The 14,933-nt window shown below is 46.9% G+C and overlaps 1 protein-coding gene across 2 annotated transcripts in view; it reads right to left on the bottom strand.

Annotated features, from left to right (window-relative positions):
• Positions 1-2,123: 2,123 nt before the first annotated feature.
• Positions 2,124-14,933, bottom strand: part of LOC138268293 (uncharacterized) — a 173,966-nt gene continuing 161,156 nt past the window's right edge. For both annotated transcript variants that reach the window (XM_069217805.1, XM_069217804.1), the window contains exon 9: positions 2,124-13,221. In XM_069217805.1, coding sequence (XP_069073906.1) covers positions 10,130-13,221 — 3,092 coding nt within the window. In that variant the 3' untranslated portion in view covers positions 2,124-10,129. The remainder of the gene's footprint in view (positions 13,222-14,933) is intronic.

Genomic DNA, 14,933 nt, shown 5'->3' with positions numbered 1-14,933 from the left:
TCTCTTTTATAATTTATGTCTGCCATATTCCAGCTAGCTACTTTCAAGGCTAGTCCAAACCTAGTGGTGCTCTCACCACACCCAGCGCTAACAGTGATTACAAACACACCACTACAAGCCATCACACTCTCTACTTTACCCTGTTTGGGCTGGCATTGTAAGTGCAGTCAATCACTGCTATCCAGATCACTCTGGGAACGAAACTTATTGGTCAAACACAAAGGCATCATCTGTTTCCCTCTCAGTCCCTCTTGTCCTGCCTGTTGCTGCTTATCTATGGTCCTAAGGCAAACAGAACTTCTAGTGGGGGTGGAAAAAAACCTGTGGTAGCACTCTAATAGCCATGGTGCACTTGTTACCGTACGCCTTGTGTTGTAATATCCTTCTGGCGTATTCTGGTTATCTAAAGTTTTAAACTATGCAGTCCTCCTCATCTTTTTCTCCTTTACCCAGCCACCCCACCCTTCTTGCCATTATTAAGTGACAAGAAACCTGCTGCCCATCCATCAAGAAGTTATCACACCAGTATTTAGCTTTGCTCATTAACTCAGATATTAATTCTGCTACCTAATCTTTCAAAGGAGGGGCACCCACTAAAATGGCTTCCAGCAGGGTGGATTCTGGTGTGAGCGGCAATCTAATGGTGCTCCCAGAGGGCTCCTCCTTTTTCTGAGGTGGACTTCTCTGGACCTCCTGATGTTCCTTCTGAGCCTGCCGGGCGGCATTTCTAGGGTGCTGTGAAACTTAAGGGGAGGACCCCTCTGCCCGAATGCCCTTAAGGTGTGTGTCGAAATGCTAGTGTGTTCCATAGAGGCAGTCCTAGGCCTTATGGAGTCATCTGTGGGCAATGGGCCTATGATGCGAGGGATAAAATACTAAGCTAGGGAGGGCTTTGTATACTCCTTGAGCACTCCAGACATCAGAGGACGTTTCCACAACCATTCCCAGCTATCATTACCTTGAACTCATCAATCGAGGATTCTATAGCACCCAATTTTACTTGCAAACCCTCCAATAAGCTAGAAAATGACTTTACAAAATTTTAATGTGAAGCTTTAAACAAAGGTTCTAAAACAGTTTTCAACGGCATATCCAACAGATTAACACCTATGGGATTGGCGTTCAAAAGAGGGCTGTTGAGTCGTTCATTAGATTGTTATCCTTGTGCGGGTCTACAAGCATCATAATAAAGATGCTTTTAGTCTTCGTCCCATCTTTTTCCTTTTGTGCCCAGACGGGGGTCCTTTCAGATGTAGGAGAATTGGGATTGGCATCTGCTATGGTGGGCCTTTCTGGCAGGGTTCTGCCACCCAGCAAGACCCTCTGCTCCAGGCTCGGGTGTATTGGGGCACCCCCTCCTTGAACCACAAATGTCAATTCTTGCACTGGTGCCAGAATCAATTCAACTTTTGTCCGCCCCTGTTTTAATTCTGCACTTTGAATTTCTTTGGTTAACGCCCCCACCGCTAAGATGACATAATGGAGGCGATTTTGCAAGGTACTTTAGAGGTATCAGAGTCAGTATCTATGTTACATGTTGACTTTTGCTTACCCAGAGCTGAAGATTAAGGGGTTGCCAACATGCCAACTTGCGCAGGATGGCCCGCCCTTGGCCCGTGGGCGCAAAACACTGCGGGACCCGTGGAAGCGCTATATAGTGTGAAGCAGTGAGCAAAGGTGCTGGCAATTGCAGGGGCTACCTCCTGGACCCCGAGGTGCACTGGGACACACAGGGGTCATTATGGCCCGGCAGTGAGTGTTAATGTGGCAGTATGACCGCCAACAGGCTTGCGGTACATACCGCCATATTATGAGACTGGCGAGTTGGATGCAGCCAACCCGCCACTTCTCCACTCATACCGCCATGGCGCAATGAGCCGCCTGGCTGGAGATGTGTATCCAGAACCCAGTGGCCAGCATAGTACCGGCGGCGGCATTATGAGCCTGCTTACCACCATGGTTTTCGTGGCGTTAGCAACGCCATGAAAACCATGGCGGTAGGCCCTACCAGTGACAGGGAATTCCTTCCCTGTCACCGGTAGGTGGCTCCACCGCCCCCCAAACATTCAACTGACACTCCCCACCCCCCATCCAAACACCCCCCACCCCCTCCGATTCTCACAGACACACCCTGATCCCCTCTGATCCTCACAGACACACCTCCCCACCCCGCCATGCCGTATGAATTGTCATACCATGGCTGGTGGCGTTCTACTGGTGTGGCGGTGTTGGTGGTAGCAGCGCCACCTTACCACCGTACACCACCATGAACACTGCCGGATTTCTGCCCATCTTGTGGCAGAAGTCCGGCAGTGCTCATAATATGGCGGACGGATGGTAGCTGCAGAGGCGGCATTTTGGCGGTCATCACCGCAGCGGTAGGCGATTTTTACCGCAGATGTCATAATGACCACCATAGTCCCACTGATTCCTTTGATGAACTACATACATAAATATCCCAGAAACATGTCTGGATGGAAAGTATGTGGTAAAATATGTGTCTCTGAGAAAGTAATAACGGAGTAAGGTAGGTAAGGAGGCTGATGTAGGCCTTGCAAAATAAAGCTTCCCAAGTCCTGCCCTTCTAGAAAATGAAGTCTTGGGCAGCAGGCTCATTCCAAAATCTGAATATATGTATTGTGCTCAAATGCTTCTGGGTGCAGCAGAGAGCATTAAAGGGAGAATTTGTGACTTGTAACAGCTGTGCTGTCATATAAGTACATGTTTGTATATTCACAACAAGTCAATATGCTAGCAGCATGATGCAATCTTTCAGACTGCATAGTAAACCTAAAAAAAATTGGATACTCTGATTTAGAATATTCCACCACCTAAGAAGTTGGATTCCAACACTCAGCATTATGTCCTCAGAACTAAATACTTTAAAGCATTCTGTAATAATGCCAGGAACATAGTCCTTGACCAGCCTACACAAATACTATTCAGTAAAATACGAGCACTTTCACTGAGAAAGACAGACAAGATCCTATAGTACATCGAGAGTAGGATTTCTGTTTAACGAGACATCAATGAGACATCAACAATATTGAGAATGCTAAATGCTATGGGCTTAGTGGGTTAGTTCAGTGATACACAGAAGCACCCTCGGCATGAATACTCTATTCAAAGGCCTTAAGATCATTATCAATAACAAGTTCAGGGATATGAGATTGCTTCAAAGATGCTGGTAGACAAACTTGTAACAAACGCTCAGTCTTGCACTCCACAATGTGTTGCAAGTTCTTAACAACCAATGGCAGTACAACCTAACTGTCCGTCATACATCTATCAATCATACATATAGATGCTTATGACAGACATGTTGAATTACCACCACTGCCCGCGCCAAATTCCTCAGAATGGGCATGTCACTGGTACACAGTGATGCAGTCTGAAATGGGGCCTTACAAATTCCTGATTATAACTATCAGTATGCCAATGACACAAATGTGTTAGACATTTAAGACAATGCTTGGACACCATCAATAGTGTATGACTGCAAACCATCTCAAGATAAATTAGACCAATGCTGACTGCTTTCTCATCAGTGAGAGCAATCATCACCAGCAGTTCGACCAATATCTCAACTCAATGGAGCTCAATGACTTTTACCCCACGCTGGCCACCACTGCCAAGTAAATCACCTTCACTGCACATATGAAAAAAAAACTCCCTACAAATTCCACTCTTACACATAATCAAACTTTCTCAGTCAACTCATTCAACTTCACAATGCAAGTTCAGAGCTTAAAACACTTGATTTGATCCTCCTCCAAGATGCCACTCTCCCCCACCTAAAACCCCCTGTCAAAGCAGCTGCCTGCCAGATCACAAGCCAGTGCCACTTGACAGCATAAGCCCACACTCGAACTCCGTAAGTTCCCTGTTGTGGCTTGTGTCAGGTGCACAGTATTCTGCATCATTTTTACGTTTTTGTTTTATTAAAATCTATCAAGTCTGATTACAGTGTTGAAAAAGTAGACTTTTCTGGCTGTACCATCACCTCTAATCTATTGGTACTGGATTTTAACACTTAGGATTATCCACGTAGAGACTGTCCTTTTCTGCATTGCATTACATTTCCTTCTTTAAGAGAAGTCACAAACAATGGACTACCCATCTGGTGGTCCCTGGTGCTATCAATGTAAACCCCAGTTTGTTTGGGAAATTTTTTTGCACAAGACGGCTGAATCAACAGTACCTGCAGCTCACTTAGGTGATGAACTGACATTATCACAACCAAAAAAGAACATCTTAAGGGTCAAAGGACTAAGTAGGCAACTGGTATGGGCTCAGAAGAGGTGGACATCAACAAAGTGAGAACCTGATTCAAATCCCACTGTGTTCTCACAAAGGGCTTCTGCAGGAACATATTCTGTAAACGTTTAAGAAATCGGATCACAAAAGTCAACTTGACCAAATAAGGCTGATCCGGTAACTGTGAAAAAGCTGAAAGAGACAACAAATAACCTTTAACAGTGCCCAGTGCCCAGCCTTGCTGAGTCAAAGTAAAAGGCGTCAAACAGTTCAATTTATAATGGGTCAATCTGGCCACTGCAACAGCCAACAACAACCTTCTCACAGCGGCTGGCATTCATCGAGTTTGTGGAATGGCGTTAGCTGGCAAGATGATTCCAAGTACCATAGTTTCCTAGCTCAATCTGAGGCACTAGGATGACCTGAGGCTAGTTTTTCTTCACCTTTTTTTTTTTTAGAAATCGAGCCAAGACAGTCAGGTTGAAAGGCATAGTAGGTAGACTCTAGGCAGAATATGGCTGAGAGAGAGAGACACCCTGAGAACTCCAGTGCGCCAAAGTGTTGACACTGCAAGTTCTTGGTTGTGGCAAAGAGATCTGGTCAATGTTCTCCTCACTGCTGAAAGACACACTACACCACCTCTGGATGCAATTGCCATTTGTGATATGCTAAGCAGCGGTAGCAGAGTTCATTCCCCCCGGGCCTTTAGAGATCTCACCAAGTGAGATGCTGGCACAGAACCAAAGATCCCACCCTGCCCTGCTTGTTGGCGTACCAAATGGTGGTGGTGCGGTCTGTGAAAAACTATACCAGCCTCCTTTTGGTGATCTGCAGGAAGGCCTTCAACACCAGGTGGATTGCACTTGAATCAAATGGCGTTATTTTCTGCCGGAGGCCAGAGCCCTTTGATCTCCACCACTCCCAGATGGCCTCTCTAACACAACAGTGGTGTATTTGTAATCACTGTTAGCGCTGGGTGTGGTAAGAAGAGGGATCTGCATTTGGCCCAATCACAGATTAGTGGTCACAACTGTAAATCCTTTGCAGCCTTCTCCCGAACCTGGCCAGAATGGGATACGTTCCCCTAGTGCTGCCCTCACTGGTACTTCAGATCTTACTGTAGAGCCTGTATTTGTCTTCTGGCACTTTCAACCAACAGGATGCAGGAAGCCAACAGCCCCAGGATCCTCAGAGTCGTCCTCACAGAGATCAAGGATCAAGGTTGAAACACTTCGATAACCCGCATGTCCTGGACTCTCTGCTCCAGGGAGGGAGGGGGGATGGAGGTGGAGGGATGGCATGAGGGCAGAAAATCACAAGGATGGCTCTGATGAATGGGAGCATCTGTGAGGAGTTAAGTTTGACTTGGCACACTGATAATGAAGTTCCCAACTATGTTAGACGGTTTGCTGTCATTTTAAGGTGGACTATGATTGCCTGGGGTGAGCCTGCATCCAACAGCCAACAGTTGAGGCAGGGGAAGACTTTAACACCAACCTCGAAGCAGTGCTACAATCACTGCCAACACTTTCGTGAACACTCAAAGGGCACTGGTGAGGTCAAATGGGAGCACCCCAAACTGAAAATGCTCCTGGACAATAGTGAACTATAGAGAACACCTGTGGACCTAGAGGGTGGTTATGTGGATATAAGCTTTGTGCAGGTCCAGAGCTACTATCCAGTTTCCAGGGCAGACACAATCTTGGTCAATGTGAACATCTTGAACTTGTCCTACAGCAGAAACGCGCACTGAGGGGGAGGGGGGAGGGGGGGAGGCCAAGGATGTACTGAGAGTAAAACCCAGGTTCCAGCATCCGAGGCCAGATTCATCTCTATGGCCCCTTTGGCCAAAAGGCCGTGCACTTCCTGCTGCAAAATGGGCATGTGGTCCTGTCTAAGCTGCTCTGATATTGGTGAGAGGTGCAGGTGGGGAGAAAGAAATGGAAGGGCGTAACCCTGCTGCACAATTTGGAGGACCCATCCATCAGAAAGAAAGTCTTCAAACAAAAAAGGTGATACCTAATATAAGTTTAACTACTGGCAAACACTCAGAGTAGCATTGTAAACCATCAGTCTTTTACCAATTATGCCACCTCAGTTTGAATCCAGCAGTAGGCAACTCAATCTTGACCCTACTCCAATGGGGACAGTCCTTCCTGACTTAAAAGCCAGGTCTCCTCCCTGAGCTGGAACACAAGTAACCAAAAACCGGTTTCACCCTGATTGAGGCTCCTCCTCTGGGTGTAGCTTAGCTCCAGTGGCACAGACAGCACAGGACCAAAGTCTGGGCTTAAGCATGGCCACTTAGAGCATTGCATCAAACACAGAAATGGTGATAGGAGGAATGACTGCAGTACATCTACCCACTGACAATCACTTGGGGTAGCACCCCAACCCTTTTGCCCACCAGGCCACCTCAGTTTGAATCCAGCCATATGCTTTCCAGACCTGCCCCGGCTACTATGGAACTGGTCCCATCCCGACTTGCCAGGCCAGGTTAGAAGTAACATCCTGCCAGCCCTTGAAGAAGTGACATTTAATGCCTCTTACAGACTGGCTGTGTGCCAAAAATGGCACACTAAAGTGGTTTTGAAGCTGTGATTGCTGGAGGTGCAGCAGACGGAGCTGTGCATTATACCTGATGGTCTGGCACTCTCTCTGGGAGCCAAAGCCTCAACCCCAAAAGGGCTAAGAAGTTTACTGTGCCAGCAGCAGGGTCTAACGTGGATGGTACTGCAAGTCCCTGGCATATCCCTGAAAAAGGTGAGAGCTATCAAATAGAATATTCATTAAGGATGCCTGGATAGCCCATACAGCTCATCCAAGTACAGCGCTAAAGCACCACAATCACGCCAAATGCCTGGCCAAAACAATTGATCATGCCCAGGCCAAGCCAGGCAACACATTTAAGTGCATTCTGTCCATCCTAAATAGTTTGGATTGGACGTCTACAAGTCATCTGGGGTCAAAGGAAAGGTCTAACCGGCCATGTCCTATAAAGCATAGGTAAGCAGCCAAGTAAGAAAGTGGCTTTCACTGAGCTAAGGGCAAGACTGGCAGAAGAAAACATGCGCTTGCAAAATGTTTCCCTCCGGTATGATCCACGGGCAGCTAAGGTAGTGGGGAAGGGGTCTCAGTTGACCTTAACAGTGGATGCCTGAACTACCAAGATCTATTTAGGTTTTCTGGAGATAGACTATGGCAACGGGCGACCTGACTCTGGACTGCAGGGCCAGAACATGGTTTTGCCCACATGACCAAAGGTATATCCTTAATGTCCTCATTGAGAGGCAGAAGAGGTTCTGTACAGGTATAGCCAGGCTGAAGGACCTCATTCAGGACATAAGTCTTAACCTCCAGTGTGGGAAGCTGCCGGTCAAGGACCTCTGCAGCTTGTCAACTGCGAAAGATGCATTCTCCTCTGTTATAGAACCAGGAGGAGAGACTAGTCCGCTGTCTGAGGTGTCCAAACCACTAGTATCCTGTAATTCTTCATACCAATTGTTTGGGCTCCATCATTATAGTGCTGGTTACAATCAGAATCCAATCTGAAAAGTTGATGCAGCGTGTGAGCATGCCCAAATAATAAGGGTAGTGTGTCTGAACAAGAAGGGTTTCCAAAAGGCTGAGCCATGGTAGGTTTGGAGTGAGGTCTCAGTCGAGACACGTTTGGAATGATATTGCATTCGACTAGATTGTGCACTTCCTCCTTCGGTGTTAAAGGGACTGGTGCAGGGACCAAAGTTGGCAGAAAAGTAGATGTGGAGCCTGAAGCAGAATAGGGGCACGACACCGCCAAGTGCAAACACACCCAGCCAGTCGATTCCTCTGCAGATTCTTGGGGCTCAAAGGCACACATGGAAGAACATACAGCATTCCAAGGATACACAGCATAGCCTTCCCAAAGGCTTAAACTTTTTGAGACGTCCCTGACAGACCTAGAAATTGGGAGTGCATCTGGACCAGACTCAGAATCAGACCCTCAGGAGTTTGCAAGTGAGACCAGCTAGCATGTTGATGCCCTTGTGCCTTCTCTGGAGACAAGTGTGTCGAGAAAGGGCCAGTTTCGGGGTGGATTTGTTATGCTTCTTCTTGGACTGAGAAAAAGATAGGAACATCTTGTTGTAGACGAAAGAGATATCGCTCCGAATCAACATCTCAAAGTATGGGAACTGACATCAGCGTGCATGGGTGGCACCTATATGCAGCTCCATTATCACTTCCCGAACAGAATGATGCAGACACACAGCCACTTGAAGCCACCTATTAACACGCAGGAGTGCTGCTTTTAAGTTTTCCAGACCCAGTCTATCTGAAGAATATTCAAAAGTGGAGGAATCTAAGGTTAGAAGTATTGATCAGAAAGTATCTTTCCCTTCACCTGAGACAGACTCTTAACTCTCACATTCAGGCAAGAAACCAGGCACTCTAATAGCCTAATAACTCTCCTTGACCAACCCACCTGCTGCCTTATGCACCAGCTTAAATGGAATACTGCTTTGCTCCAACACTGGATGATCCACCATGCTCATGTAATGCTCTGCTCTTCTAATTTCAATAATCAGGCCACAATCATGTAATGAGTCCATTCCTTGTGTAAAACTCTGTAGAGGCATTTCCCATTCTTGGGTCTTCTCATGTAATTTCCTATCCTATATAACGAGCTACGGCTTTCGTCTGGGTACAGGTCGTGCTAAAATAAATACCCTCAAATGAAACAAAAAGAAAAAATAATTGTAAAGTGTTGCCTCGTCTTCTGAAAAGACGCTGTAGGGTTCAGCGCAGACCTAAATAATTCCAGCAGGTTTACACATTTGCAGAAACAGGTAAATTAAGTGATGTCCACGAAAGTTTGGGGATTGAATGTTGAAATCGGCATTACAATTTACGTTTTCAAAATCAACAACATAGTCACACAATGAAGGAGAAATCTGTTGCATGTGGTGTAACCCTAAAATCAAACAGAAAAGCTGTGGTGTAACTTTCGTGAAAAACGTTTAAGAGGCTGCACTGCAACCAAAGGGATAGAACTCTAGCTGGTATTTTGAGTGCCCACTTCGACAACTAAGCTCGTCAGTTGTACTTCCTGGGTGGGAACAGGAAACATATCCTGTAAATAACACAAGGCACGTCCAATCCCTGAGCACAACCGCGAAAAGAATGTGAGGTAGCACTTCTGATATTCATTTTTAGAGGGAGATTAACTAACGCAATTTGCAAAAATACAAAATCGTGCCCACCTCATTTGCATGATAAAATATTCCCTAAAATTATTCTGTAGTGAATGCCGTCATTACGATCAAAACATTTAAATCCCCAAGAGCTGATCGGGGAAAGAAAGCCCTTTGATGCAGCCACAAAGGCGCAACTGGAGCGAATGACATCTGATGAGAAAAAACAACATTCTCCTAATGCTCTGCACCCACGATTGGAAACTTAAAAGTGGTCCACTGTGAAAGAATGCAAACACCCTCATCCAATGTTATTGTGTGGTCTTTGGGCGTTAGCATCCCACAAATTATACCACCCGCACTAAAATCCTAATCTGTCATGGGGTGAAGCTTTCCCTCTCTATAATTCGAAATTCAACACCTTCCGCCCCCCCCCCCACCACGTCACCCCCAACAGGTTCACACTAGACAGTGCAAGTGTATAAAGCAGATTGCCCCAGTGTTCTTCCTTTGCTGGGCTCACGCCATCCGGATGTTTAGCACAGAATATAACTGCAACAAGTAAAAGAGGGAGGTGAATTGAATGAAACCATATTACCAGCAGACTGACCCACGTGCCTAGTTTTCAGTCGTATAAGATGGTGCCAGGTAACACGCTCTTGCTACTTTGTGCCAGAGAATGCAATACACCCTGTATCGTACTAGTCATCTTTGTAAACACTGCAAACATGATCTCCCTGAAATTCTTCCAGGCATTTCTCGCAGGTCTGTACCACACGATGGCTCAACTTGTGGAATGTAAGGATGCACTTGCGGAAGAACACTGCCTCACACTTGTCACATTTGTATAACGTGTGGCTTCGTTTGTGCATCTTCAGAGCCCGTGTAGTTATAAAACTTTTGTTGCATTCCTTACACACAAAGGTTTTTTCTTTATCACTAGGCAAGTGTTTGATCATGTGCTCCCTCAACGAAGGAAGTGTGGTGTATGATTTCTCACACTCCGTGCAAGAGTAGGGTCTTATGCCATCATGTGTTCTCATGTGTATCTTCAAGAGGTGCTTTGCATAAAATTCTTTAACACATTTGGTGCACTTGTACTCGCGCACGCCCGAGTGCTTTATCTGATGTGACTTCCGGGCAGATGGATCAGAGAAGTCCTTGCCACAAACTGGACACAAGTATGGGCGTGCGCCCGTATGTTTATGTTCATGTTTCTTCACATTGCTGTAGTAATTGCTTGTATAGGGGCAGTGCTTACACTGGTATGTCCTTGATTGCTTTTCACCTTTGCTTCGATGTTTATTTGCCGCTTTCTTCCTCGTCTTGGATTGGCTCGAAGAGGTCATACTGCATTCTTCGTCAGAGGTTGGAGACATTTCTTCTTCCTCAGCTTCAGAAGATACTTCTTCCTCTGATACGGATTCATCACTTTCCATTCCACTTGAGCCAGAACCCACACCACAAGAACTTCCAGAACCTTTACTACATGCATTATCCTCATCACCATCCTCTACAGAGGTGTAATTCACTTTCTTCTGGGACACACGGATACTATAGCCACTACTGGTCCTTTTTCCATGTCTCGGTGAAGAAGGCCTTCCAGGACTCTCCTCTGTCAAGGATGACGAAGTTAAAGAAAGCGAAGCTGGGAGTACTGCTTTGTTTTCGTTGCTGTTTTCCCTTTTTTTGTTTAGGAATGGGGGTAGGACATTAGTGGGCATTCGCTGCAACGCTACGGACACAGAGGAAGACAGCTGGGACAAGCCTTTCACTCCTAGTTGCTTGTCTAGGTAGTCAACGTTCAGTTTATGCTTCTGAATAGGAGTCGTGGGATTACCGGGCAGGCTACTCTTGGGTGAAGGCAATGCTGAAGGCGGCGGTGCAGCACTTTGGCTTGCACTGGTGAGAGCACTATTGCCTAGACAGTCCAATGGCTCCGGTGTAGCACTAGAGGGATGGTTTCCTTTGTTTTCGGATGAAAATGATGGTATGACAATTGGACTGCTGGCCTTTGGGCTGTCCTTGATGTCAGTTACTATCTGTGTCGCCAAGATATCAGGAGGAGGCGTAAGCGGATGGCTGAGGAGCTCCTTAGCGTTCTGTGGAGCACTGAGCAGCTGAGGGGCCGTATTAAGGGGAAGAGGGTGCTCACTACTTAATACTGAAGAAGCTAACCGAGGCAAAGGAACAGCCTGTGGTTCACTTACCTGGTTATTTGACAGTGGGGCGTTTGGTAGCTGGGCAGTTATGATGCTGGTAAGTCTTTGATTATTTATGGGTGATGGCGGAGGAGACGGATGCGTTAAATGGGAAGTGCAATGGTTAGGCCGATCAGGAGTATCATTAGAGGTTTGATTCTGCTCTTCATTAGATAATGGTGTAAGATGTGGTAGAGGATCTGATGAACCAACTGGCAGAGGGATCATATCATTGCTGCTTGCTGGGCAGTTTCTTTGTTGGGATGTTGTATTTACGGGAAGTGTTTTCTCATCTTCGGGTGAGGACAAAGTTAGAGGTGTGGTTTCTTTGGGATTATCGAGGCGGGCATTCTGCTCTGCATGGTTCGAGGTCTCAGTGGGAGTATTATCTGGAAGTACTTGCTCCTTTCTAGATTCTGATGACTGGAAAAGGTGGGATGGAAATTTTACAGGCTGATCTTTCTTTTTAGCACGATTTTTCCTTCTGGGTAAGACAGGGATGAAGTGATTGTTATCGGACACCGACGACACTAACTGTGATAAATAGCTTAGTGGGGACTTGGAAAAATTAACTCCCTTGTTTCTTAGTGTAGAGTAGGATAATGTTAGAGAAGAAACAGTCTGATCACTTGACCTGGAAGTCTTCAAGTGTGAAATATTCTGGGACGTGGGCAGTGTATTTTTACATCCCGGTCCTGACGACGAGAGGGAAGATGCCACTTTCTGAACGTTACCACCCAAGTTATTAATAGCCGAAGTGTTCACAAGCTGAAAGGAAGTGTTGGCTCCCGCGGAGTTCTCATTCTGTAATGCTAAGGAGAATGTTAGCACAGGTGACGTCGTCGATATTAACAATGCAGTTGGTTGACTGATAGCATTATTATTCTGTGATGGACCCATTCCAGGCAGATTGTGTGGCGAGGACGGAAGGGTTAGCATGAGTAATGACATCTGGGAGTTGTTGGTACCAGTGGGCACCAGGAGGGTGGTATTTGCAGGTTGATGCAACTGCGGAGCTGGAGCAGACAATACAAGTGCAGTTGCAGGCTGCGAAACCGGTCGAGACACAGTGACGAGATTATTTCTGCTTGTTTGAGCAAGTGATTGGCTCCCAGCATCACTGTTTTGCCCGACGTCTGTTGAAGCTGATGGAACTGAATGATTATTTGCCATGTGTTGATTGGCAATGTTATCTGATGATGCACTGCAAGGCGTCACTGCTGCTCGGTCGCTATACGTTAGAGCTCTTTTAGATAATAGTGGCGATGACAATGATGTGCGAATGGGACCCGGAAGTGCAAGAGGCCCTGGAATACACTTAAGAGTGACTGCATCATTTGGAGATGGAACAGCTGTGTTGAATGACTGCTTCTCTGACTCGGAAGATGACAAAGTCTTGGGAGGAAGCTGGGAATCTTTTGTGGGAAACTCAAGACTTTGCTTCTCCGATTGTGAACATGACAAAGTCTTGGGGGGAACCCGGGAATCTTTTGTGGGAAACGCACGACTGCCTTCTCGTACTGCATCACGAAGTTTGACTGATGATCTGCTTTTGGTTGGTCGACGTTTCCTTCTTGCACAGTTTTGAAATTCTAGGAAACACAAACAAGTTAAGCAGTTACTAAAATAATATTGAACAAATTAAGCAGTTAGTAAAATAATAATGCCCAAATTATCACTACATATCTAATGAATTTCAAAAGCATCGAATCCAGTTGTGGGAGTAAATCTGTTTTGGGCCTTTTGTGAGACACTAATTTGTAAAGGCTAAGAGACTGACCACTAGAGTCTCCTATAAAATTGCAACCATGGTAGTAAGGTTGCCAAAAGTATATAAAGTATATAAATTCTCATTGCATGAATCGCAATGCTTAGCATCTCCCTTAGTTGGATTTGCTGACCGGCAAGGCCTGGACAACATGACGTGAAGACATGTTGAGGTTCTGGTGGAAGCCTGCAAAGGATGCATTAAACAGCACAGAAATTACCTTTTTAGCTACTGCACTTTCAAGCCGGTCAGGGAGTTGACAAATACCCCCTCCCCATACTAAACCTTCGAGCAATCCTTCACTACACTGGGCCGGATTTAGCCTAGACCAGGGAAATCTCTGCGTGGACGGTATTCACCAATTCTGCACAGAGCTCTCTGCCGGGAGGTAAATTTGCAAGTCTCCACACCCTTACACGAGTGGATGAAGTCTCTAAAAAACAGAAATTATGACCCTAATGACTGTATTTCTGATGTAAGCCTATAGGTGTCGATTTCAACAAAGGCAGCATTAATTTCTGTCACTGCTACTGAAAACTCAGATTTGAAAGTACAAGGAAATATCCTCTTGACCACAATCATAGAGAGCTGATTAACAATAACTCTGCAAACACACACAATCAGCCCACACTGTGAACTGTCCCTCTCTCCCTTAGACTATGGCCCTGATTCTTACCTTGGCGGGCGGCGGAGGCCGCCAGCCAAAGTACCCCCGCCAGAACACCGCACCGCGGTCGTCAGACCGCTGCGGTGATTCTGGGATTTCCACTGGGCTGGCGGGCGACCGCCAAAAGGCCGCCCGCCAGCCCAGTGGAAATCAACATTCCCACGAGGACGCCGGCTCTGAATGGAGCCGGCGGAGTGGGAAGGTGCGACGGGTGCTTTTGCACCCGTCGCGTATTTCAGTGTCTGCAAAGCAGACACTGAAATACAAAGTGGGGCCCTCTCACGGGGGCCCCTGCAGTGCCCATGCCATTGGCATGGGCACTGCAGGGGCCCCCAGGGGCCCCACGACACCCCATACCGCCATCCTGTTCCTGGCGGCAGAGCCGCCAGGAACAGGATGGCGGTATGGGGTGTCAGAATCCCCATGGCGGCGCAGCGAGCTGCGCCGCCATGGAGGATTCTTATGGGCAGCGGAAAACCGGCGGGAGACCGCCGGTTTTCCTCTTCTGACCGCGGCCAAAGCGCCGCGGTCAGAATGCCCTGCGGGGCACTGCCAGACTGTTGGCGGTGCTCCCGCCAACCCTGGCCCCGGCGGTCCATGACCGCCGGGGTCTGAATGACCCCCTATATGTCCTTGTGGACACCAGGACCTGGATTTAGCCTACAGGATGCAGACCACTATGTTTAAAAGTAAGAAGAACGTCACCGAGTACGATCCCAGCCTTGTAGCTTTTGTTGATCACTACAGTAAAGGAGATGGTTTGCCGCCCTACACCATCAACGGAGTGGTGAGGGTTGCTATGCGGAAGGAGGTAACAGACTATCAATGCTGTGGGTGTGGAGATCAGCACTGTGGAATATTTAAAGAAG

Source organism: Pleurodeles waltl, chromosome 12 (assembly GCF_031143425.1).
Source record: "Pleurodeles waltl isolate 20211129_DDA chromosome 12, aPleWal1.hap1.20221129, whole genome shotgun sequence".
NCBI classification, from domain to species: Eukaryota; Metazoa; Chordata; class Amphibia; order Caudata; family Salamandridae; genus Pleurodeles; species Pleurodeles waltl.
The sequence above is the reverse complement of the archived record's forward strand: the minus strand, read 5'-3'. Positions and strand labels throughout refer to the sequence as shown.